The sequence below is a fragment of the Bos grunniens genome, chromosome 9 (assembly GCF_055505025.1).
Source record: "Bos grunniens cultivar Pamir isolate PY7600 chromosome 9, Bosgru_T2T1.0, whole genome shotgun sequence".
Taxonomy (NCBI): Eukaryota; Metazoa; Chordata; class Mammalia; order Artiodactyla; family Bovidae; genus Bos; species Bos grunniens.
This window is the reverse complement of record NC_141173.1, coordinates 67,153,403-67,180,367: the sequence shown is the minus strand read 5'-3', so window position 1 is coordinate 67,180,367 and position 26,965 is coordinate 67,153,403. Positions and strand designations below refer to the sequence as shown.

General features: G+C 35.6%; 1 protein-coding gene across 10 annotated transcripts in view; it reads left to right on the top strand.

Annotated features, from left to right (window-relative positions):
• Positions 1-26,965, top strand: part of PTPRK (protein tyrosine phosphatase receptor type K) — a 619,180-nt gene that overhangs the window by 464,509 nt on the left and 127,706 nt on the right. For all 10 annotated transcript variants that reach the window (XM_086317874.1, XM_086317871.1, XM_086317869.1 and 7 more), the window contains one exon: positions 23,579-23,881. In XM_086317874.1, coding sequence (XP_086174000.1) covers positions 23,579-23,881 — 303 coding nt within the window. The remainder of the gene's footprint in view (positions 1-23,578; positions 23,882-26,965) is intronic.

Here is a 26,965-nt window from a genome sequence, read left to right as displayed (position 1 = left end):
TTAAATATGTTGATATTTTGTCTCTGATATGATAGATTTAGACTATTTAATAAATTCAATATGTTGTCAAAATTGGGCCCTTTTGGCTTGCCACTTAAAATCATTGAAATGGTCTTTAATAGCATAATCAGTGGAGGAAGAAATGTGTTTATTGCATCCTTCGTTTTGACGACCTATGTGAGCTTCTTTCCCACTGATAGGATACAACAGTATGGCAGAACAGTTTTGTATTCACTGCCCATTTCTTCATTCAGTACACAGAAAATCAAACTGAATATGTTCCCCATTTTATTATTTCCTTAAACACTGAATCAAGATCTGACAGCATTATGCTTCACTCTTGACTGTTCTCAATCAATAAAATACCTGTACTGACATATGAGTTTTATTTAATTCTCTATTCAAAGTGCTAACTTTCCCCTCTACTTACTTGGCTGTGTTCTACCAGTGTTTAATTCACTGCCTTGTTCCTGTATCTGTGTGTAGTCCTGGTTGTGGGTGGCAACTGGTACCGAAATTTATGGAACATTGTGCTCTGAAGTTTATTCCACACAGCCATCAAGGGTACATCCTCCACACATCAGTGATTTGTTCAACTGTTGAATGGAATGTCTACTACTACTTCCAAGAGACAAGCATTGCTCTTTCACATCATATAGTTCCTCCATGACATTATGCAGTGTTGTAGGCTGCAGCCCATGGGGTCGAGAAGAGTCGGACACAACTGAGCGACTTCACTTTCACTTTTCACTTTCATGCATTGGAGAAGGAAATGGCAACCCACTGCAGTGTTCTTGCCTGGAGAATCCCAGGGATGGGGGAGCCTGGTGGGCTGCCATCTATGGGGTCGCACAAAGTATGACACGACTGAAGCGACTTAGCAGCAGCAGCAGAAACAACAATATTTACTAGTGTAGACATTCTGTCAATAGTTTTTTCTGACTTTTGAGTGTATAATATATATCTTTCATTGTCTCAGTGGCTTTGTGAAACTCCCAGAAATAGTGTGACTTTAAGTCTCTTTTGGTCCCTTCTTTTCCCTGGTGGCTCAGATGGTAAAGCGCCTGCCTACAATGTGGGAGACCCAGGTTCAGTCCCTGGGTCGGGAAGATCCTCTGGAGAAGGAAATGGCAACCCATTCCAGTACTCTTGCCTGGAAAATTCCATGGGTGGAGGAACATGGTAGGCTATAGTCCATGGGGTCGCAAAGAGTCAGACACAACTGAGCGATATAAAGGGACCATGTTTGCTGACTAAGTTGTCTACTTTGTCATGGAAAGCATTATTTTGCTCTTATTCTATAAAATCTTGTTTGATTTAATGTGGAGTTTATTGATTTTGTTTTAAAAATGCTGTCCAAAGATCTATTTGACAGTATTTTATTATAGACAGTATAATGGGATCTAGAGATGAATGGATCACTAATATAAGACAATGCAAGTTTCAAGAACTTAAGTTGTCCTTCCCTTTTGGGGGGCTTTTTAACATCTGTGTCCTAGCACAAAAAGATTTACATTACATTTTGATGCTTGAATCTTGTTCATTCTTTATGTTAAGGACCTGGATATGTTGTTCATTACTGTTTTGGGGTTTTGATAAACCACTTCTGAAATATTAATACTTTTTAATTGTTGCCATTTAAAAAAAATAACAATTTAATAACAAATTTAACATGTGTGAATAATAGCACACACAGCTTGAAAATAAATTAGATGAGAGAACTGGTCCAAAAATCTTTTATGGCAGATGTGTTCCATTAATAATGTAACAATTAATAAGAATATGTGAGTTACACTAAAAATCATAATTAATCTTACATTTGAAACTTTTGACATGTGAAAAAGAGCAAGGATGGAAAGGATAATCTAATTTAGGAGGCTAGTTTTACTATTCATTTGTGTTTAGCTACTCTGATGTTATTTAAAGAGCTATGGTCACAATAGTATAAATTAAATGTAAGTACTGGGGCTTAGTAGGTATTTTACATTTTAATAATGTTGCAGTAAATTGTAATCCCTTTCTATGGAAAACTTTCTACATATTATTATTTATATTTTCTGGATTCCTTAATACAAATTCACTGTTTCTAACAGTATGTACACTGTTAGTATTGTTCTTGAGTTTGCCATAATTAGATTTGAATTCTGGCTGAACTATCAATAAGTTACTCAACTCACTTCTAGTCTCAATTTCATGTTTTATAAAATTTGAGAGGAAAATGCCTACCTTTCAGAGTTTCGTGAGCATTAAATGATTTTTTTTTAACTTAAAGCTTTTCCATGGCATGCAGCAGGTATTTAATGCTTAGATGCCTCCACTTTTTAACTTTTTCTGTGCTCTATAGCCACATCAAAAATTTTCTTTTTTTTTTGCTTCTTTTGTCACTTTAGTGGGTTTTTACTGACAGTGTTTAATTGCTTTGTTGTTCGGTCGCTAAGTCCTGTCTGACTCTTTGCAACCCCATGGACTGCAGCATGCTAGGCTTCCCTGTCCTTCACTATCTCCTGGAGTTTGTTCAAAATCATTTCCATAGATTCGGTGATGCCATCCAACTATCTCATCTTCTGTCGTCCCCTTCTCCTCCTGCCTTCAATCTTTCCCAGCCTCAGGGTCTTTTCCAATGAGTCAGTTCTTCGCATCAGGTGGCCAAAGTATTGGAGTTTCAGCTTCAGCATCAGTCCTTCCAATGAATAGTCAGGACTGATTTCCTTTAGGATGGACTTGTTGGCTGTCCTTGCATTCCAAGGGACTCTCAAGAGTCTTCTCCAACACTACAGTTCAAAAGCATCAATTCTTTGGCGCTCAAGTCCAGCTCTCACATTCATGCATGACTACTGGAAAAACCATAGCCTGACTAGACGGACCTTTGTTGGCAAATTGAAACCACTACATAAATTCAAAAGTCGGATATGTGTCATCAATATCTTGAAGCAATAAATTTCTTATACTTTTGAACAATCTATTATTGGCATTTAAACAATACTAGCTTTTAAGACGGAGAAGGCAATGGCACCCCACTCCAGTACTCTTGCCTAGAATATCCCATGGACGGAGGAGCCTGGTGCGCTGCAGTCCGTGGGGTCGCTAAGAGTTGGACACGAATGAGCGACTTCACTTTCACTTTTCACTTTCATGCATTGGAGAAGGAAATGGCAACCCACTCCAGTGTTCTTGCCTGGAGAATCCCAGGGATGGGGGAGCCTGGTGGGTTGCTGTCTATAGGGTCACACAGAGTCGGACACGACTGAAGTGACTTAGCAGCAGCAGCTTTTAAGAATGTACTCAGGAGTAACTAATTTTGACTGATGTGTGTTTTTGCTGTTTAGGGCTTTGGTATGGTTTTGACATGGCCTGGTGACATAATGAAGCAGTTGAGAGATCATTTTCAACTTCATGTAAAATTAAAAGAAAATTGCAGGGGTGAGATGGTTGATAAGTGAAAAGAAATACGATTGTGTCAAAGAGAAAGTAGAGGCCTCTTGCTGCAGGGTCTTTGGCCTGTGCCCCAGAAGGGGACTGCTGTCTCGCTCAGTAGGAAATGCCATCTCGATTATGCCTCTCAACGTGAGTCCTTACTCCATGATGCAGAGCCTCACTGAGGAAACCACACATTCTGTTGGAGAAACTTGAAAGCCTTTCTTTTTCCAGTTGTCACAAGTATTATTCTTCAATACAGATATTTTCCTCATATTTTCAAAAGAAACATGATGAAATAATATGTATGTAATATAAGGCAATTTGATATACAATTAACAGTTGTTTTCTTTTTTGCTTCAGTCTTTGATAACAAAACATGATTATTTTATTTAAAATTTTATATATATATATATATATTTTTACTTGAACATAAAGCTTAAAGGTGTTGAATAAATACCATTTATTTCCCCATCACTTTTTGCATTATACTACTGGCACCCCACTCCAGTACTCTTGCCTGGAAAATCCCATGGATGGAGAAGTCTCATGGGCTGCAGTCCATGAGATCGCTGAGGGTCGGACACAACTGAGTGACTTCACTTTCACTTTTCACTTTCATGCATTGGAGAAGGAAATGGCAACCCACTCCAGTGTTCTTGCCTGGAGAATCCCAGGGACGGGGGAGCCTGGTGGGCTGCCGTCTATGGGGTCGCACAGAGTCGGAGACGACTGAAGTGACTTAGCAGCAGCAACTGTGGGCTTCCCTGGTGGCTCAAACCACCAGTGAAGAGTCTGCCTGCAGTGTGGGACACCCAGGTTCAGTCCCCGGGTCAGGAAGATCCCCTGGAGAAGAAAATGGCAGCCTACTCTGGTATTCTTGCCTGGAAAATCCCATGGATGGAGGAGCCTGGCAGGCACAGTCCATGGGGTCGCAAAGAGTCAGATGCAACTGAGCGACTTCACTTTCACTTTCACTTTGGGCTAGAGGTTCTGTTACATGCTTTTGCTCACTCGAGGGATATCAGTCAAAAAGATGAGATGGTTGTCTTTAAATATAACAGATTTAATGTGTTAATTACTGCAAGTTTTTAATTGTTTCATTCAATGGGTTAAATTTTAAAGAAGCCTTTACTATGTGACATTGTGTTCTAATCCTTGATGGAGTCAAAGAAATATGGCATAACTCATGTCTTCACAAAATGTTCCCTTGGAAGAGAGAGGAGGACATTCTAAAAGTCCAACATATATTGAAATTAGAGAGTATTAACTTCACCAGGAGAGTAACAGCCACAATGATGAGCTTGAATAATTGTTTTAGTTAATATTTTCAATATAGAGTGTTTAGGATATCTGGAAAATATGGACGACATTTTTTGAAAAAGATTCCCTAAATGGTTATAATAATCAAACTGGGACTATTTTAAGAAAAATGTTTCAAAATGTCTTTAAAATATATATTTCTGATGTACTTCATTCCATGATGAGCCAGGGAAATGCATTATGCTTTACTTCAGAAAATGCACACAAAAATGCATTCTCAATGTATATAAAAGAAAAAAAGGAGAATGAGATGGAATTGCCAAACCTCAGTTGTTGAGTATAACATTTTAGTGGTTTTCTTAAGGCCTTTCCCTTTTGATGTAATTTTAAAAAAAGAGAGAGAGAAATCTTACATGCTAGTGAAGTTCCGTAACCTTAGTTGTTGAAATATAATTATTTGAATTTTTATATGGTTTAATCATGGGAATGTATTAGTAGAGAACTAGATATATTGTCCTGTATTCAAGGTAAGTTATTATAATTTCAGAAGAATCCAAAAATTAATCACTTGGATATTCTTTAAGTTAAATCCAGTTTTAAAGAATTCATAGTAATGTACCTTTTGTTAGTTGCTCTGATAGTTTGGGCTTGCCAAGTATTTTTTTTTTTTTTTTACTTATACAAAAAGGCATGCTAAAGTGTTCCAAGAAAGCATTACTGTTTATTAGAGTATTATAAATAGCTAAAGGTTGATCATGACATTTGCTTGATGGAGATGTCCCTACCCAACCATTCAGATAGATAAATAAACAGCAAAACCTCTTAAACAACTCTCCCTATGGCTTTGCATTCAAAACAAGAATTCTTGAAATTTTCAATTCTAATGTTTAATGATTTATTGTAAACTTCACTTATAGAGAAAAAGAGTTTGTATTTACATGTAAGAAATGAGTGAGTAGGCTCAAAGGATTCAGTTTCTGTTCAGCAGCATTATCTATCCTTTTGTAGAGGTCTCTGTTAGATTCCTGTTAGATTTTAGGACTGTTTTTATTCTCATCGATATGTTACTTAATACTTTACATGCATATTCTCCAAGAACCTGAAAATGGGCCATGTAATCCAGAAATCACTTTAAAAAGTTTATTTAGTTGACATTTTGAAAATTATAAATGAATGCTTTTACCTTCTGCTTGGAGAATGAAAGATGAATAAGTAGCCATAGATGACAGGTGATCCAGTTTGGGGTAGGGGTGGGTAGGGGTAGAGACTTCTTCCCAAACTTCTCTAGGATTTTATTCTTACAAGTGATAATGTTTTAGATAGATCATCAGTATAAAATTACAATAAAATTAATAGCCACATTTTATTTATAAAATGTGCCAGGTATTTTCTTAAGTACTTTATATATAGCATCTTATTTTATTCATACTACTTACTGTTGTCTGAGGTAGGTACTATTTTTTCCCGTTTTGTGGATTTGAGAATGATGCATATGGATGTTAAGTAAGCACTATAGTAACCAAAAGTCCGATTCCACAATCCATTCCCTTTAATCTATTTCTTACACATGTATTGTCTATCCATGAGCTGACGTCTCTGCTCTCCTAATGTGGCTACATTCAATAAATTAAGAAGTGTACCACAAGTAAAAACACATAGAGGCTAGGGAATAGGGTTGTAAAATTTGTTTTAGGTCGCTAAAATAAACAGACTAGTATAAATATAAACAGTGCCCAAAGGAACTTGGCCCCAGAAATCAGAGCACATGACTGACAGTAAACTCATGGTAAACAGTTCTGATGCAGGCTCTAATTATAGAACTAATTCTTTAGGTCCCTATGCAAATAAAAGAGATGTTTAATATGTGTTCAATGACAGCAGCTGTTCTACAGTGGAATCTAAAACAAAGGCAATTATTTATGAATTAAGCTCAATTTATAGAGAACATCTAATTTTTAAGCTGAAATATCAGATAATGTAGATACCAAAAGTTTATTCTTCTTATTCTTAGGTTTTGAAAATAATATCCATTAATTTCAAGAATTTTTTTTTCTGTCTTGATGAGGTTTATTTTGATATGTAATGTTCAAATCTCTTAGATTTCATAACATCTCCTTTTGGGTAAATTTCCTTAAAGTTAATATATTCATTGCTTTCTTATTCTATGCTTAACACTGAATAAGAAATAAGTGAAGTGGTAAATGTGTTCCTTGCCCTAGAGAAACTTGCTCCCTAGTGGAGAAAATAAGAAAAATACTTGAAAGATCAATAACAATAAAAAGCAGTTCAAAATGAATATCACTAAACCAGCCTGATAGTCATTATAAATAAAATGTTAAAGTACTTTTCAAGTTTCTGACATTAAATGAACACCTCCTTCTGTCAAAGATATTCTACCTTAGTTTATTTTTATTTAATTTTTTTAATTGAAGGGTAATGGCTTTACAGAATTGTGTTGTTTTCTGCCAAATATCATCGTGAATCAGCCATACGTATACGTATGCCCCCTCCCTCGTGAACCTCTCTCCCATCTCCCTCCCCATCCTACCCTTCTAGTTTATTACAGACCCCTGTTTGAGTTCCTGAATCATACAGCAAATTCCATTGGCTGGCTTTTACATATGGTAATATAAGTTTCCATGTTGCTCTTTTCATACATCTCACCTTCTCCTTCCTCCTCCCCCAAACCATGTCCATAAGTCTGTTCTCTATGTCTGTTTCTCTATTCCTGCCCTGGAAATAATTTCATTGGTACCATTTTCTAGATTCCATATATATGCATTAGTGTACAATATTATCTTTCTCCTTCTGACTTACTTTCAGTTCAGTTCAGTTCAGTCGCTCAGTCATGTCCGACTCTTTGAGACCCCATGAATCGCAGCACGCCAGGCCTCCTTGTCCATCACCAACTCCCGGAGTTCACTCAGACTCACATCCATTGAGTCAATGATGCCATCCAGCCATCTCATCCTCTGTCGTCCCCTTCTCCTCCTGCCCCCAATCCCTCCCAGCATCAGAGTCTTTTCCAATGAGTCAACTCTTCACATGAGGTGGCCAAAGTACTGGAGTTTCAGCTTTAGCATCATTCCTTCCAAAGAAATCCCAGGGCTGATCTTCAGAATGGACTGGTTGGATCTCCTTGCAGTCCAAGGCGCTCTCAAGAGTCTTCTCTAACACCACAGTTCAAAAGCATCAATTCTTCAGCGCTCAGCCTTCTTCACAGTCCAAACTCTCACATCCATACATGACCACAGGAAAAACCATAGCCTTGACTAGATGGACCTTTGTTAGCAAAGTAATGTCTCTGCTTTTTAATATGCTATCTAGGTTGGTCATAACTTCCTTCCAAGGAGTAAGCGTCTTTTAATTTCATGGCTGCAGTCACCGTCTGCAGTGATTTTGGGGCCCAAAAAAATAAAGTCTGACACTGTTTCCACTGTTTCCCCATCTATTTCCCATGAAGTGATGGGACTGGATGCCATGATCTTAATTTTCTGAATGTTGAGCTTTAAGCCTACTTTTTCACTCTCCACTTGCACTTTCATCAAGACGCTTTTTAGTTCTTCTTCACTTTCTGCCATAAGGGTGGTGTCATCTGCATTTCTGAGGTTATTGATGTTTCTCCCGGCAATCTTAATTCCAGCTTGTGTTTCTTCCAGTCCAGCGTTTCTCATGATGTACTTTTACTGTCTATAATAAGGCTCTAGGTCCATCCACCTCATTAGAACTGACTCAAATGTGTTCCCTTTTATGGCTGAGTAGTATTCCATTGTATATATGTACCACAGCTTCTTTATCCACTCATCTGTCAATGGACATCTAAAAATTTTTGATTTTTTTTTAAATTCTGTAAAATTTATTGTAAATAATGCTGCAAGGAAATTGAGGTACATGTGTCTTTTTCAATTTTCGTTTCCTCTGGGAATATGCCTTGGAGTTGGGATTGCTGGGTCATATGGTGGTTTTATTAAAAGAATCTCCCTACCATCTTCCAAAGTAGCCGTATCAATTTGCATTCCCACAAAGAGTGCAACAGGGATCCCTTTTCTACCAATCTTCTCCAGTATTTACTGTTTATAGACTTTTTGCTGATGGCCCTTCTGACTGGTGTGAGGTGATATCTCATTGTTGTTTTGATTTTCATTTCTTTAATAATGAGTGATGTTTAGCATCTTTTCATGTGTTTGTTAGCCATCTGTATGTCTTCTTTGGAGAAATGTCTGTTTATGTCCATTACTCTAGGAGGTGGGTCATAAAGGATCTTACTTTGATTTATATCATTGAGTGTTCCTCTATGTCTTCCTCTAAGAGTTTTATAGTTTCTGGTCTTATGTTTAGGTCTTTAATCCATTTTGATTTTATCTTTGGCGAATATAGTCTCCTCAGTAAGTGGTGCTGGTTAAACTGACAGCTACATGTAAACTAATGAAATTAGAACACTTCCTAACACCATCCACCTTAGTGTTTCAAAGGTCTACAGTAACCTTTTCCCCTCCTGTCACTTGAATTCTCCCAGGAATTTCACATTTTTATCATTCAAATTGAATCTTGTCTTTGCTTCTTAAGCATGAAAACATGTTAAGGCTATTTCTAGAGGATACATGTGGTCAGTAGTTTAAATTTCATTTTATAAATAAATTTAAAGGTAGAATTTTAATGGTGACTTTTCTGTTATTAAAAGTTACCTTCAATCAGCCAAAATTTGTAGCTCATTTATTATGTGCTAGGAACTTACTGACTGCAGAAGATAGAAAGATCCATTAGTTCATCATTCATTCACTCATTCAATCATCAAGCTAAATATTTATTGAAAAATGATTATGCACCAAGCATTGTAGTATTGAAACAGGGAATAATAAAATAAAATATAGATGATATTAGATGACAGTAAGTGTTAGGGAGAAAAATGAAGCAGTAAACAAACAATAGATTTTAAATAATGTTAATACAGAAAGTTTCAGTAACATATGACATTTGATTAAAGCCCTGTAGCAGCAGATGGCGTAAGAAAAATGGCTATCTGGGAGGATATTCTAGGCAAAAGATAGAGGAAGTGCAAAGGCCCTGCCAGAGGCAAAAGTGTGCCCTGAATACTTAAGTGGCATCTGATATGCAGATTGGGTATCCCAGGTGGCTCAGTGGTTGCAGGAAACACGGGTTCAATCCCTGGGTCAGGAAGATCTCCCAGAGGAGGAGATGGCAACCCATTCTAGTATTCTTGCCTGGAAAGTCCCATGAATTGAGGAGCCTGGTGGGATACAGTCGATGAGGTCACAAAAGAGTTAGACACTGCCTAACAGCTAAACAACAATGTGTAGATTAGACAGAGTAGAGGAAGATGAGGCCAGACAGGGAGCAAGGGTGGGGATGGGGTGGGTAGGAGAACACGCTGTACCTAGAAGCCCATTGTGATGACTGAATTTCACTCTTCCTCTGACTTAGGTGGGCATCACTGGAGGGTTTTTAGGGGTCCTTCTGACAACTAAGAGGAGCAAAAGTAGAAGCAGATGTTCATTCCAGTGTAGTCTGAGTTCAATTTCACTAATTGCAGTCCTGGGGTGATAGTGGCTAAGATCAAAGAAGTAGCAGTGCTAGAAGTAGTGATAAGTGGTCAGAAGCTAAACATACATTGTAGAGAGGATGGGTAAAATTGTTGATCAAATGCATGTATAGTGTGCATTTGTCCTGGATACCTAGAATGTGGAGTTATTCTACGGAGATGGGAAAGACTTTCAAAAGTATTTAATGATAAATAGGCTGAAGAATAGCAGTAGCTTAGTTTTGCTGATTTTGTTTGAGATGCCCTTTAGCCCACTCAGTTGAGATGACTGGAGGGCAATTGGATATATGAATCCAGAGTTCAGGGAGAGAACCAGCTGGAGATTCTATTCAGAAGTGTTTGCCTTCCCAATATATATTTTGCTCCTCCCTACATGGATGAATACACTGATAGAAAAGTACTGAAAGTGTGGCTAGAGTTCTTCCCTGTCCAAAATGGCAACCAGGATTCTCTGCAACCCTGGTATTGTTTGTTTCTGAAGGCCCTTCATATCCACTCCCTTCACTGTGAAAACATCTAATCATCCAAACGGAGCTTGATCATTACTACTATGGTGAAACAGCTTATTGTTCCTACCATTGAAGTTGTACAGTTTCATCCGCCTCTTCAGCCCAAGTGTTATTTGTATCACAGTAAGATACAGCTTACCTGTGTGTGGACTTGTACCTCTCCACACTGTGAGTTGTACAGGGAAAGGGAGTCGTGTCTTATTTATTTATTTTTTTATCCTAAAGAACTAGTCTGGCCCATTTGTATTATCTGCTAGATATTTGTTAAAATTATCCTAGTAGGAGTTAGCTCTGGAGTTTATGCTGTGTTATAAAAGTGGGCTCTATATGGCAAATGTATTAGCCAATGAATTATTCTAACATTTATATAGTTAGCATTGTTTCTTCAAGGCCTGTTTTATATGTACTATTTATTTCTATAATGGGTATATTTTCTGATTTCAAGTTTCCATATTAATATAGGAAACCTGAACACAGAGTTTCTTTTCTTTTTTTTTTTTTTTTTACAGTCACTCTGCTCTTTAATTCAATTCACAGAAGTGCTGAAAAAGTAGACATTTCTATCTAAAAGGAGAAAAAAGGGTTTGTATAGAAGGTATTTCTGTTATACAAGTATATTACACAGCCTGGGGCAGTACACACAGTTTCTTAAAAGATTTTAAGGTAGGAATATTCAGACCTTAAAACATGGACATAAAATATAGCACAGTTCCTTAAGAGTTTTTGAAACAGGAATATTCATAAAGCAGATTTGGTTATGAATTTTATATTCACTAGGTTATTTGCTAACTTTAAAATGATTGTATTTATTTTTCTAGTAATTAAGTTTGTCCTCGTTCCTTTATCTTAAAAAAGATTGTGAATCTTCCATTTTAATATAGGCTCAGATTTTCCCAAGTGTGAGTTAAGGAGTTCATTATTCTTATCTCTGTCAATTTCCTAAGTTACAAATGAGCTGAAGCAATTAATTCTTTCAGGTCTCCTGTAATTATTATAGTGTGAGGCAGGTTTCCTTGTGGTTTTGTAATTCTTTGTGTCACATTTTCACTGTGTTGACTATCTCGACTTGACGCTTGTTGACATGCTGATTCATGTTTTAGTGTACTGGATGGATTCTTTTCATCTGGAGGAATGCGCACAAAGAGGTCACATCTTATCATCACACTGGCATTTCTAGTATGTGTCAGCCATATATCTCCTTTTAATTTAATCTCTGAAAAATGTACAGGGATTTCTGCAGCTAAGCTGTACAAATCGATAAAATTTATAATCAAGGCTTCCTAATCTCTAAACCTAATATAAAACTTCACAACTATTGATTACATGTGAAGGATCTGCAAGCTGTTAATCATGCATGAAAGCATAGAATAAGTGGTGGCTTCAGAAATGGAAATGGACTAATAATTATCACCCCTACAGTCATCTGTCTTTTTGTTCCCCTGAAGCAAGCATGTTACCAGACACTTGCATTTTATTAAATTAAATGATGTGTTCCAGTATGTCAATAGCTACTATCTCTTTCAAAATTTGTATTACTAGCATTTTTTTCTCTTATCATTTAGAAATTTTCTTGTCTTTCTTCAGAAATGTGATCCAAAGCAAATTAGTCTGTTTTGTAAGTTTTCAGAAGGACTGAGAGCAGGATCTAAGTTAATGTATTAAAATTCTGATTTTTGTAAGGAGTGAAATGAGCCATACATACTTGGAATATCATTATAATGTAATCGTTGTAGTTTATTTTAGGGGGCTTAAAGGACTTCATGTCATAAGATAGCTTCACTTAAAATGAGCCCTCTTAACTTTTCATTTACTACTGTTGGAGTTATGTAGTTGAGGAAAACATGTACTATTTCTTTTTTTAATTTATTTATCTTAATTGGAGGCTAATTACTTTACAATATTGTAGTGGTTTTTGCCATACATTGACATGAATCAGCCATGGGTGTACATGTGTTCCCCATCCTGAACCCCCTCCCACCTCCCTCCCCATCCCATCCCTCTGGGTCATCCCAGTGCACCAGCCCTGAGCACCCTGTCTCGTGCATCAGACAAAGCAGTGTTAGAGGGATTTGGATAATGTGAAAGAAAGTGAAGTTGTTCAGTCGTGTCCGACTCTTCGGTACCCCATGGACTGTAGCCTACCAGGCTCCTCCATCCATGGAATTTTCCAGGCAAGAATACTGAAGTGGGTTGCCATTTCCTTCTCCAGGGGATCTTCCTGACCCCGGGAGTGAACCTGGGACTCCCGCATTGTGGGCAGATGCTTTACCAGCTGAGCCACAAGGATAAAAATATATATAAATGTGTTTTTTTCTGTTAGACCTAGCCACTCAAAAGTAAAGAAATTTAGACTATATTCCTGATTCACTTTATATCTACCTATAAACATATTGATGTAAAAGTTAAAATATTTAGATTTATGTCTCAGTGAGGGATTAGGGTGCTAGAAACTGACTCTTAATTTTATTATAGCTTAGAATAAAGTATTGCATCTCTTATGTCTCATAGAATTATTAGGCCTATGTTAAATAAATTAGTATCTGTGAGAGCATAGTGAAGAAATGAACCTACTCTCAAAGAGCATACAGGAAATAAAGACAAAAATAAATTCATTTAAAGTCTTTTTTACATCATATATCATACTGCCATGATATCTGGCACATGTCAAGCCCTTAATAAATGTTTATTTCAAAAGAAAAAGAATATAAATAAGTACATAGTGGCTCAGCACAATTCCGTTTTAGAGAAATAAAATTTGTTAAGTACTGTTCTATGCAGGGATCACTAATGTAATCTTCACACAAATGTTAAGGTAATTTACCACATGAGATTAGCTGAAGCTCCAATACTCTGGTCACCTGATGCAAAGAGACGTCTCATTGGAGACCCTGATGCTGGGAAAGATTGAAGGCAAAAGGAGAAGAGGGCAGCAGAGGACGAAATGGTTGGATAGCATCACTGACTCAATGGCCATGAATCTGAGCAAACTCCAGGAGATAGTGAAAGACAGGGAAGCCTGGCTTGCTGCAGTTCATGGTGTCTCAGAGTTCGACACAGCTTAGTGACTAAATAGCAACAGAGATTAAGGTGGAGCTTATATCAAAATGCTGAGCGATGTTTAGCCGCAAAATCTCATCATTGGCAGAAAGCCTCCAATGATCATGTCTGGCTCACAGATCTGCTGGTGGACTAGCTATTGGCTGATCTAGACAACCTTCGCTTGTACAACGAGGTGACTAACTCAGCTGTGCTCCATATGCATCTCTTAGTCCAGAAGTGATGGTGGAGCTCACAGGACTCCTTGAGATATAGGCTGAAAATCAGCACAACACCACTTTTGCCTCATTCTGTTGACCAAAGCAAGTCACGAGGCAAGTACCAAATCAAAAGTTGGCAAATAGACTCCACATCTTTGGTGCTAAGAGTTGTAAAGTCACATGGTCAACAGTATGGATACAAAGAGAGGTGAAGAATTGGAGACATCACACACAGAATTGAGTTCTTAAGTTCTATTTTCATTAGCTCTTGAACGCAAAACATATTAAAATTAGTTGCTTTATTTTTCAGGAAATAAATGTTCCAAACATGTACTATGGGACCAACCACTTTGCTTGGTATACAAAATATTTACATCTTTTAGTTCAATGGAAGAGGTCACTTATCTTCTTTTTAGGAGTGGAGAAAGCACTGAAAATTCCCTCTAAAGTTTTGTTTGTCTTTTCCTCACTTTGTTTATTTTACATTAATTTTTAACTGGGGTGGGGGTTGCTTTATAGTGTTGTGTTGGTTTCTGCTGTACAACGGCACAAATCAGCCATAATTATACATCCAACGCTTCCCACTTGGGCCTCCCTCCCCTCCCTCCATCCCACTCCTGTAGGTCATCACAGAGCGTCAGGCTGGTTCCCTGTTTTGTCATAGCTGTATGCAGTACCTCTCTAGTCATCTTGTTTTATACACTGTATGTTATGAAGTAGTGTTTTACATAATAATTTTTTAAGATAATATGCAATCACTATATTTTGTGTCTGAAAAATGTTTTTGGTAAACATTTTTATGAAAAATAAAGTTTATATTATGGTAGGAGATTGTTCTTTTTTTCTTCAATAAATATTTTAAAATGCCTTTTCTTTTTCTATTTCATGTATTATCCACGTATATGTGCTTTATGTTTTAGTCTTAAGTGTTGTTTAAAGTATAACACATAAGCAGAATATGTAATATCAGAGATGAATTAAAGTGGGTTCACTGATTGTAGTTACATGTCTCTTCCAACACAGTCTAATATTATTAGATAAAAATTTAAGTGAAAAATATTAAAGAGTCCCCAAATTTTCAAGTCCCCATATTTTGAGAATTAGATTTAATAAGACAAACATTAGGATTTAACTTTTGGAAAAAGTAGTTATTTTTGTCTTTTTCTTTGTCCCTTTATGAGTATGTATTTTTGAAAAGCAAACAACTTGCTTATCATTATTGTAGAGAGGATGCAAATGTTGCTAGAATTATCTGATGAGCTTCTGTCAGGCTCTTGAGAGCAGTGATGACATATTTTGGTTTAATTTGATGCTGTGCTTAGTATTATTCTGATGGTACTGGGTAAGTATTTCTGTGACTCTGTAGGAGAGCTGAGTGAACCATGCACCCCCTGTCATTCTATATCCCCTGAGTCCAAGCATGTCATTTCAACAACACAGCCAGAAAGCCAAAAGAGCTGACAGTTGGTTTGTGATTATTCCTGGACCTGAGGCTCCCTCATGTTACAGTACTAATCAAGTCATCTCACCAACTTATCATTAACTCAATTTGACCCGTGGGAGCAGAGATGAAATCTTTTTGGCAAGACTAATGATGCTATAAGATTGAAAAGATGTGCAGTGTAAAACCTTGATTATTCTCAGTCATTACCATGAGGAAAAGAATAAAAATACAAAGCATCAAATGGCGAAAGTAAAGACAGTGTCTTCCAGAGCACTTAAGCATTTTCCTCCCCCATGGTATGCCAATGTTTCCTTCCTTTTTTTTTTTTTTTTTTTTTAGAAAGTCACCTTTGTTCAGACACTTCATCTCAATTATTTTTTACACTAACAAATATTTTCTCTGGCAGTCAAGAAATTCACTTCTCTTTTATTTGTTTTGATAAATGGAATGGAAATTGTACTTTGCAGTCAGCTTCTAAGCTTTCTCAGGAAAAAGCAGCCAGGAACACGGAGCTCCCTGTCATGCTTCAGCGTTTTTAGTTCATGACATCTTCGACAAGATCTTCCTTTTCTTCTTGGCATGAGCTTTGGGATAGCTTCTATTTCTCTCTGACTGACAGCTGGATAATAAGTTTTATCACTAAAAGCTGATTCTAGGGAAATGTGATCCCTGCCCTCGATTCTCTTGTATTTGTTAAAGCTTTTGTTTTCACAACTCTTTCAGAATAACCAGAGATTATCACTACAGAAGCACCTGGATATTGACCTGTCCTGGCAGGTGCTATTCAGCAAATACCACAATTTGAATTTCCTTTTAAATGTTATTTAGAACCACTTATTAACTATCCCCGTCTTTTAGTTCTTGGCACTGGGTGGAAGTACTTAATGGCTCAACTTAGGGGCTGTTGGACGAATACATGTCCTCAAATGAGGGTCGTTTGTTCTGTGAAGAATAAGAGGCACTTTACAGAACCACTTGCTGTTGAGAAGTGACTCAAAGTAAGCACGCTTTGTCGACCCGTGTCTTAATTTTTCTTAATGTTTAGAGAGTTATTAAGTAGGTTTTCATTTTGTCCTATCAAATTGTATTAAATATTTGCCACAAAAACTATTACAGACATAAATCCCATACTCAATCTGTTTAGAATTTAAGTAAGGGCAGTGATGTTATACTTCCTTCTTTATCTGCTAATTGTACATTACTGGTCATAGATTTGATATGCCAATTTTCTGCTATATCTGTTTATTTTTTCTTGATTTCATGTCACCTTTCTCACTGTAGCAACTAGGAAATAGGTGAACAATACAAGGGAAGTGGAATGGGAAAAGTTGGTAACCCTAGCTGATCAACATTTGGCAGAAAAGATAAAGAAAACCATAGTCTACTGAAGTCACACTTCGTGGCCTCTTGCTCTCCACTAACACATTGCAGTGTTTGGATATCTCCACTTCCATTGACGGCACCATTGACCCAACCCCCAACTTTATTTTTCTAAAGCAACTAGTTCACTGTGTTAATTTCCTGCTCTGTTACTATTTATTAGGTATAGATGAGGTTACTTTTTGTCATGACATTCAAAATTTTTCTAATCTGTTTTCAATAAATATTTCCTATATAATCTCCTATTAGATAACTTGTATAGCAACCAAATGGGATTGCATATTTTTCCAGTTTCCTCTACATATTTATGCATCTTATTTCCTCTTCATTTGTATTATTTATCCAAACTAGTCTATAGATCTTCTTGCATTATTCATTGAGACCTAATCCAAATGTCTCTTCCATTTGACAGGTGGAAGGTTTTTCTTTCTTAAATTCCTGTAGTATCTTATTCCATTCACATACATTTCTATCATATTGTTTCAACGCTTTATCTTTTTCTTAGTTTATCACCTTTACTAAATAAGTGTTAGGCTCCTTGAAGTCTATTATTGTTTTATTCACTTCAGAATCCTCCACAGTGTCTTGTATCATATACTTACATAGTAGGCAACCCATTTTTTGTTTCATAATAAATGGATGGCTTGTTCAAAATATTTTAATATGATCCTTTGCTTCCTGAAGATCACTACCTTCCTATATTTCTTCCCAAGTTTCTGCCAAAATTTTGCTCCACAACTTTTATCAAATCCTTGTTTCTTTCCCAAATTTCATTTTGCTAGAAAAGCAAAATGAGAGAGAGAGAACATGTATGGAATACATAATAGAAATTTGAAAGTAGAAAGTTAAAAATTGGAAAGAAGAAAGAACGTTTAGTAAATTTCAAAACACTGAACAGATAATGCATTAATAAGTGGGATCCCCATTGTTTTATCATCATTGTGGTGACCAGTGATGATTGTTATAAATATTAACTACTGTGATGTCTCTACATACCATTCACCACACAAACTCATTTCTTTAAATTACTTAATCCTTTAAAAAGCACTTATGCTCAGCTTTATGCAACATAGCGCCACCGCCGCCGCCAAGTCGCTTCAGTCGTGTCCGACTCTGTGCGACCCCACGGACTGCAGCCTACCAGGCTTCTCTGTCCATGGGATTCTCCAGGCGAGAACACTGGAGTGGGTTGCCATTTCCTTCTCCAAGTAACATATTGAGTCCTGAGCAATATCCTGCTTCCATTTATTCTATAAAAATTAATTGTTTCAATTTTAAAGGTTAACATTTTTATTTATGCATTCATATCTCAGAAATAAATGCTATTATTGATAAGCCATAAGAATAATGGATCAGGGTGAGAAATTTATGTAATTTCATTGTCAAATTCTCTGATAGAATTTACTTTGAATGGATTTCATAGTAGTAGAACATTATCACGTCTCTACTGTTTATATTCTGATGTTTTTAAAAAACCTATGTACACATGGTTGTCAAACCATGTCAGAGTTAACAGACTTCAGAGTTGTTGCATGGCAGAGTGCCTGTTTTATGTGTGCATAAAACATGTATGTGCATGTGTTAATACATGTATATGTGTATGTATACATAAATGTACACACGTGAGCACATATATAACATGTATGTAAATATAGCTCAGAATGTCCAACTTCAATAAAAACTGGAAAAAATAAAGAATATGTCAATTAAGAAAAAGTTTAATTAGAGAGTGACTTCCTCTGAGTTATTGCAGATGCCTTAGAGCTCAAAGTAATTGAGTTTTGACTTTAGATGTGCTTCTGTATGTGTGTGTGTGTGTGTTTACTTTGTTGTATGTGGGTTTCTGAATATTGCCCTGGGTTAGAGTAAAATTACATTTTAAGTCACTATGTTAGTAGTAACAATTTGTTTTGCAGCATTTATTCAAGTCATTGTGAAAAATATAGATTTTAAATACCATATTGACCGTGTAGAAAGATTCTTTGCTTATTAGAAAGGTATTTCTTTTCACAAATTTTCACTTTTTATACCAGTTAATAAAGTATTCACTACTGATATTATGATTGTGGTTTTTGCACATATGTATAGGATTTGTTAACCTACCTTTTCCAGATTTTGACTTAGAGTTTTAAAATCTAATTTATATTAGTGTCAAAGTAAGCAGCATTTAAGTAGACCAAAACAAAATTCTCAAAGTGAACTCTGTATTTTTTTACATATTACATAATAAATATGTCTTTGTTCAATTCTTAAAAATGAATAATTGAGTATGTAAAGTTGTGTCTTTAAGATTGTCTGGATGTACTTTTATTTTAAAAATTAAAAAATTGAAATAGAATAAAATGTGGGGAGGAGTGAGTTATTTCTGCTTTTGACAGTGAGTCCTTCAGTGCGTACACATTTGCATCTCTTCTTGCTCTTCCATGCCTAGAGAAATGCCAGGCTCCTGCAAACTCTGACTTGCTCTAGGGCTCTTCAGAATGTGAAGCAGTTCTAATAGGCAGTCAGCTAGTTGCAGCAGCTGAGCAGACCTCGAATAGCACGTACATTTCCTATTTTCAGTACTCCATAAAGTGGTTGAATAAGGGAAGCCAGAAGGCAAAAGAAATTGGATATAATGAGATTAGTTAGGAGAAGGAAATTTCTATTTATTTTTGTAGATATTTAAGTTTATAAATAGAGAAATTAATTTTTAAAATTATTTTATGATTATCTTGGGGGAAAAATGTTAATATGTAGTCAGTAATATAACAGGAAAATTTTAGTCTATGACGTATTAAGTAGTTTTTATTTTTTACCATTTTGCATGTCTACTTTTTCATACTCATATATACGCTTTATTATTTCTTTCTTTTTTAAAAAGGATGCATATATGCATCTAAATTGGCTGTTCAGAAACATGGTCTCTCTATGATGACTACACCCTAAAGTCTTGTGTAACCTTTAAACCATTCCTATGATTATCTGCTTTTTTTGTTTTTTGTTCTTTGTTTTGGGGGGGGTGGCGTTTATTGGCCTTATAGTTTCTACTCATTGCCAAAGTTAGTTAGGTAAAAATTTCTTCCTCTCCTACCAAAGAAGTTGTGTCATACATCTGTAAAACAGATTCCTTTTAAAGTTTTATTTCATTGTATTTTTTAATATATTTATACCCCTTTAACTCATTTCTCTGACACCTCATCCACTGCTTTTGGCAAATGTCAATCTGTTCTCTGTAACTAATCTATGATCTTTTGGGGGAGTTATTTTTCATTTTTGTTTTTAAGACCGCACATGTTAGAGACATTATGTGGTATTTGTTTTTCGCTGTCTGATTTATTTCACTTAGCATAATACCCTGGAAATCTATCCATGTTGTTGCAAAAGCCAAGGTTTCGTTCTTTTTCGTGGCTTAGTAGTGTTCTATTATACACATGCATATTTGCATATATATGCATAAATATATAGGAAATATATTTTCTTTACATATTCATCCCATGATGGATACTTGAGTTGTTTCCTTGTAAGATAGCTGCACTGAACATGGGGATGCATATATCTTTTTGAGTTAATGTTTTTATTTTCTTCAGGTATATACCCAGAATTGGAATTGCTAAATCATTTGGTAGTTCTATTTTAATTGTTTGAGGAACTTTAATGCTATTTTCTATAGTGGCTGCACCAATTTACACTCCCAACAGTGCACAATGCGTCCCTGTTGTCAACATCCTCAGCAACACTTCCTATTTCTTGTCTTTTTGATAACAGCCATTCTGATACATATGAGGTGATATCTTATTGTACTTTTGGTTTGTATCTCCCTGATGATTAATGATATCGAACATGGTTTCATGTACATGTTGACCATCTGAATGTCTTCTTTGGAAAATATCTATTTGGATGTTCTGGCTATTTTTTAATCATTTTTTTTTATCTTTTGAATTATAGGAGTTATTTATGTATTTTGGATGTTAACTACTTATCAGATATATGATTTGCGAATAATTTCTCCCCTTGAGGTGGTTACTTTTTCAGTTTTTTAAGTTTGATGTAGTCTCACTTTTTTTTTTTTTTTTTTGCTTTTGTTGCCTTTGTTTTTGGTGTCAGATTCAAAAAAATCATTGCCCAGAACCTGTGTCAAAAAGCTTACTGCCTATGATTTTTTCCTAAAAGTTTTATGGTTTCAGGTCTTACTGTCATATATTTAGTTCATTTTGATTAATTTTTGAATATGGCATAAAAGAGTGGTCGTGTTTCATTCTTTTGCATATGACTAATTTTCCCAACATCATTTAATGAAGAGATAGTTCTTTCTCCACTGTATATTCTTGACTCCTTTGTCATAAGTTAGTTGACCAGATATGTATGCATATATTTCTATGCTCTCTATTGTGTTTCTTTGATTTATGTTTCTGTTTTAATACAAGTATCATACTGTTTTAATTGTTATAACTTTGTAATATAGTTTGAAATCAGGGATCATGTTGCCTCCAGCTTTGTTCTTTCTCAAGATTGCTTTGGCTATTTGGGTTTGTGTGTGTGAGTGTGGCCCCATACAAATTTTAGTATTATTTGTTTTATTTTTTTGAAAAAAAAAATGCCATTGGAATTTTGATAGAGGTGAAAATTGACTCTGTAGATCACTTTGGTAGTATGGCCATTTTAGCAATATTGATTTTTCCAATCCATGAGCATTGAATATCCTTCATTTGTATCTTCTTCAACTTCTCTTATGCTTTTCTTAGTCTTTTAAAGTTGTATTGGAATGCAGGGTAAGGGCAAATTGAATAGTGAAATAAAATGAAAAGGTGTGTGAGAGTGAGTGATCACTTGGAGAAAGAGAAATTTGTAAAGGATAAAATGTCAGATTCAAAATGAGGGGTATATGAAAAAAAAATATATAGCTACTAGACCTAAAAAATTAAAACTGAGAAATAAATACTTATTGGTATTATCTCTTATTGCTGTATGAGATATTTTCATTATATATGCCAGGTATTTTCTGGAAAAATCTTACTTTTCATTCTGTATACTTTTCAAATAAACTATGGACTAACTGCAACAGGGTCATTCAGTTTCATGTGATTGTTACAACAATATCACAATTTATCTGGGAAATTTTGGATGATCCTATGTATGAGTGCCTGGCCAGTTTGTGGACAGTGGTGCCAAAGACTGTGTTTTCAGTCTAACTAGATGGAAATGAAAGTGTCATCATCTCACTCTTGTGCCTGGCAGGAAAAACGGTAACATAGCAGTAGACATATAAAGAGACTTTTTTTTTAATGATTAAAAACCACGTCTTTGTTCTAGCCTATTTAACATGCTAAAGAGAAACACTGAAGCAAAAGTGATAAAATAGGGAGACTGGATATTGTAAACAGTCAGAAGATCAGCAGACAGAATTTAAATCCTAAACTTTGAATTCTATCAAAAGTTTATATGTATATTTGTGTGTATATATATATATGTATATATATATATAGTCTTATGGTTTTAAATTAAATGGCCACCAGAGTGTAATTTAGGCTTGCCATCTGTGCACTATGCTGATTATTTTTACACAACTAAGATTTTAATCTTAAAAAATGAAAATTTATAAAAACACTCATGTTGGACTTTTTGGATTTTTTATTATTTTTCTTTGCTTTTTTCCTACTCATTTCTATTTTGCAAGAGCACTAACTAACAATCCCTAATGAGTTAACAGAGGCACCAACAAAGCCGTGACCTTCACCTTGACTTTGATCTCTTTGTCAAATCAATGTATTAAAGTTTTGGTGTGTATTTGTTTGTTTAGTATGTAGACTTTGCCATGGCCATGACTTTCATAGAGCAATTATTTTTATTAAGTTAGACGATTAAAGTTAGTCTTGCATGAGAAAAGTATACACTTGGGAAGCAGTGATGGATGGACTCGAGTCTTCAGAGTGTTTAGCTCTGCCGGAATTTTCCAGTTGAATGGAAATTCACCTCCAAGTTTGGTTTGGGTGACACTCTATGGATTGTCAAACCTGAGTGTTTCCTAGAGAAAGACAAAAAGAGATCAAAAAGGATAGATGACAGTGTGAATATCCACATGTGTTCTTGCAATTTTTCTCAGATATTTTTCTGCTTTGATGAACAACATCATTACTGAAATAATAAATGTTAATTAATATCTGCGTCATTCTTGTAAATGGTAGTTTAGTGATACAATTAGACTAATTAGTATACAGCATAGCTTGGTGACATGATAAATCATAGAGCAGAACATGTTGACTCTTATCCATTATGATGTATTAGCTAATTCACTTGCTCAATAATGACAAAAGATGGGGAACAGGGCAGTAACAATAGAAACAACTATAAAAGTGTCATGGCCACATTTTCAGGTTTTCATTTTTCTACCATGTTCCTGAGAACTATGGACTATGGACCTTTTACATTTTTTTCCTTTTCTTTTTGCATTGGTAAATCATACCCCTGAAAGAAACCTTCAAGAACAAAATCATGAGGAACTTCCCTGGTGGTCAAAGTTAAAACTCTGCTGTTCCACTGCAGGGGTTACAGGTTCAACAGGTTCAACCCTTGGTTGGGGACCTAAGATTCCATGTGCCACAGGGCGTGGCCCCCCAAATAAAATAAGATCATGAGTAAATAAAGAAACAATAAACAATGACTTTCCAACTGTCCTAGGTTCACACATGTTGTGTTATGTGCAGTGTTATACTTTTTCAAGATGATTCATGGTAAAGCTGACAGCCATCTGCATATCTGATTAATTTTTCAGAACCTATGCGAACCCCAAAGACTTTAAAGATTGCTGAAATACAAGCAAGACGCATCGCTGTGGACTGGGAATCCTTGGGTTACAACATCACTCGGTGCCACACTTTTAATGTCACTATCTGCTACCATTACTTCCGTGGTCACAATGAGAGCAAGGCAGACTGCTTGGACATGGACCCCAAAGCCCCTCAGCATGTTGTGAACCATCTGCCACCTTATACAAATGTCAGCCTCAAGATGATCCTAACAAATCCAGAAGGCAGGAAGGAGAGTGAAGAGACGATTATTCAAACTGATGAGGATGGTATGGTCATACTTCTGTACTTTTTAAAGGGGAGATTATATCACAGGATTATGCACACTCTTACAGTTTTGCCTAGAGTTCCCAAAATTGAAGTGGATCCTAAAATCTGCTAAATACTCTTAACAGGGTTAACTTTGAAAATAGTTGGTCTTAAACAAAAACCTTAATATTCTTCACAGTAGCATCAAATACTAGATGAGCTCTTCCTTTACTGTTTTGTCTTTATACGGTGTTAGAAAATTGACAACTGTACTAAAAGTCTAAATATAGATTATATTAAATGTTCAAAAATAATTTTTATTGTTTGTGGCACCATATCGATTACCTATTGGGGAAATGCCCTTAACTAAAAATTTAGTTTTTTGCATTTTACAGACCAATAGTAATAGTTTTCATTTCCTTTAGATTTGAAAGCAATATTGTTTACCTGTTATATTCATTTTTAGATAGTTTTATTTAATTATAAATATAAAAGAAAGTCAAAGTTTATATTTTTAAGTCTGAATAAAGGTCTGTATCAGATATTGGCAAGCTATCATCTTTTATTTATTACCACCCAAGCAATTGAATTATAATTTGCCCAACTTCTGTGTGTATTACTTCTAAATTATTAAATACTAGGAAGAAACATTTATATTAATATTACGAATTATACACACTTTTACTATAGCATGTCATTAATATGAGTATGAATACAATTGTCTATTTTAAAAAATGTATCTTAGACAAAAGCAATATAATAAAAACACTATATGCTTCCAAAGTAAGACATTTCATTTTCAAACCTTCCTTTTATGAATGAAAGTATGCAAGAAGGAAAAAAAGTATGCTATATAGTGAATTGAGGCAAACCTGAATTGGGAGTCAGGAACGTGAGTTTTCAATCCTGGCTCAAATAACACATGTAACCTTAGTAAGTCCTTTCACCCCTCTAATTCTCTACTTCTCAGCTCTATATGAAAAGTTTAAATTAGATGATCTCTAAGGGTCCATCCTGTTCTAAAATGTTCCTTGAATAGCTTGTTAGGATGGCTACATTTTTATTTGGGTTTCAGAAAACAGGATGTATTTCATACCCTAGTGTTCCCAATTTCCCCAGATTCTGAACTTTAGTCTCAGATGTATATTTTGATGCCTACAAGTATGAGATTGCCATAAAATAGGTCAATAATACCAAAATTTCTAGAAATTCTCCTTATTACTTTAAACATTTTCACTCTGAAAAATGAAAATGATCTTGTATTGTTTTGCTGTTTTTGTTGAAATAAAGGGAAGCAAAAGCCTTTAAACTTCATTTAGCTCACTCAGATTTTCAAGGAAACAATCTTGTCCTAAAATTATACATATTCCTAAAATTTCAAAGACTTATTCATGATAAATGTGCTTTTGTCATTTTTGAAATAATAGAACAGATTCACCTGAAATAATTCACAGATTCATGTTTGAACTTGCACTTAATCAAAACATTAACTAGATTATAAAGAACAAACCCTATTCTAACATATAAACACATAAACATTTGTATTGCCTCCCCCACAACACACATACAACACATATGCTTATGAAAGAAAGAATGGTTGAGTGTAGCTGTTTCATAGGTAGAGAATCAAAATGGGAAGTCTAAGCATGGATTCAAAAGCTCTGAAAAAATGTCTATCTCATTTCATAAAATGCAATAATACTATGTCTGATTACACTAGAGATTAAGTAAAGTTTGTTTACCATATTTTGTTAGTTTCAGGTGTACAGCAATGTGATTCAGATTGTTTTTTAACATTATATTCCATTATATTTTATTTGGTAGCTTCCCTGATAGCTCAGATGGTAAAAAATGTGCCTGCAATGTGGGAGACCAGGGTTCATTGCCTGGCTCAGGAAGATGCCCTAGAGCATAGTTAAAGATCAGTTCGGTCGCTCAATCATGTCCAGCTCTTTGTGATCCCATGGACTGCAGCACGCCATGTTTTCCTGTCCATCACTAATTCCAGGAGCTTGCTCAAACTCATGTCCATTGAGTTGGTGATGTCATCCTACCATCTCATCCTCTGTCATCCCCTTCTCCTCCAGCCTTCAATCTTTCCCAGCATCAGGGTCTTTTCCAAAGATTCCGTTCTTCATATCATGTGGCCAAAGTATTGGAGTTTCAGCTTCAGCATCAGTCCTTCCAATGAATATCCAGGACTGATTTTGATTGACTGGTTGGATATCCTTGCTTTCCAAGGGACTCTCTAGAGTCTTCTCCGATACCACAGTTTAAAAGCATCAATTCTAACACATGTGTACCTGTGGTGGATTCATTTTGATATTTGGCAAAACTAATACAATTATGTAAAGTTTAAAAATTAAATAAAATTTTTTAAAAAAGCATCAATTCTTCAGCACTCAGCTTTCTTTATGGCCCAACTCTCACATCCATACATGACTACTGGAAAAACCATAGCTTTGACTAGACGGTCTTTTGTTGGCAAAGTAATATCTCTGCTTTTTAATATGCTGTCTAGGTTGGTTATAACTTTCCTTCCAAGGAGCAAGTGTCTTCTAATTTCATGGTTGCAGTCACCATCTGTGGTGATTTTGGAGCCCAAGAAAATAGTCTGTCATTGTTTCCATTGTTTCCCTATGTATATGCCACGAAGTGATGGGACAGATTCCATGATGTTCATTTTTTGAATGTTGAGTTTGAAGCCAAGTTTTTCACTCTCCTCTTTCACTTTCATCAAGAGGCACTTTAGTTCCTCTTTGCTTTCTGCCATAAAGGTGGTGCCATCTGCATATCTGAGGTTATTGATATTTCTCCCTGCAAACTTGATTCCAGCTTGCACTTCATCCAGCCCAGTTTTTCACATGACGCACTCTGCATATAATTTAAATAAGCAGGATGACAATATACAGCCTTAACATTTTCGTTTCCCAGTTTGGAGCCAGTTCATTGTAAAATACTGAATATAATTCCCTGTGCTATGCAGTAGATTCTTGCTGCTTATCTATTTTATGTATAGTAGTCTGTACCCATTAATCCCATACTCTTACTTTGTCTCTCCCTCCCTCCATTTCCCCGTTAATAACTAAGACTCTTTCTGTTTG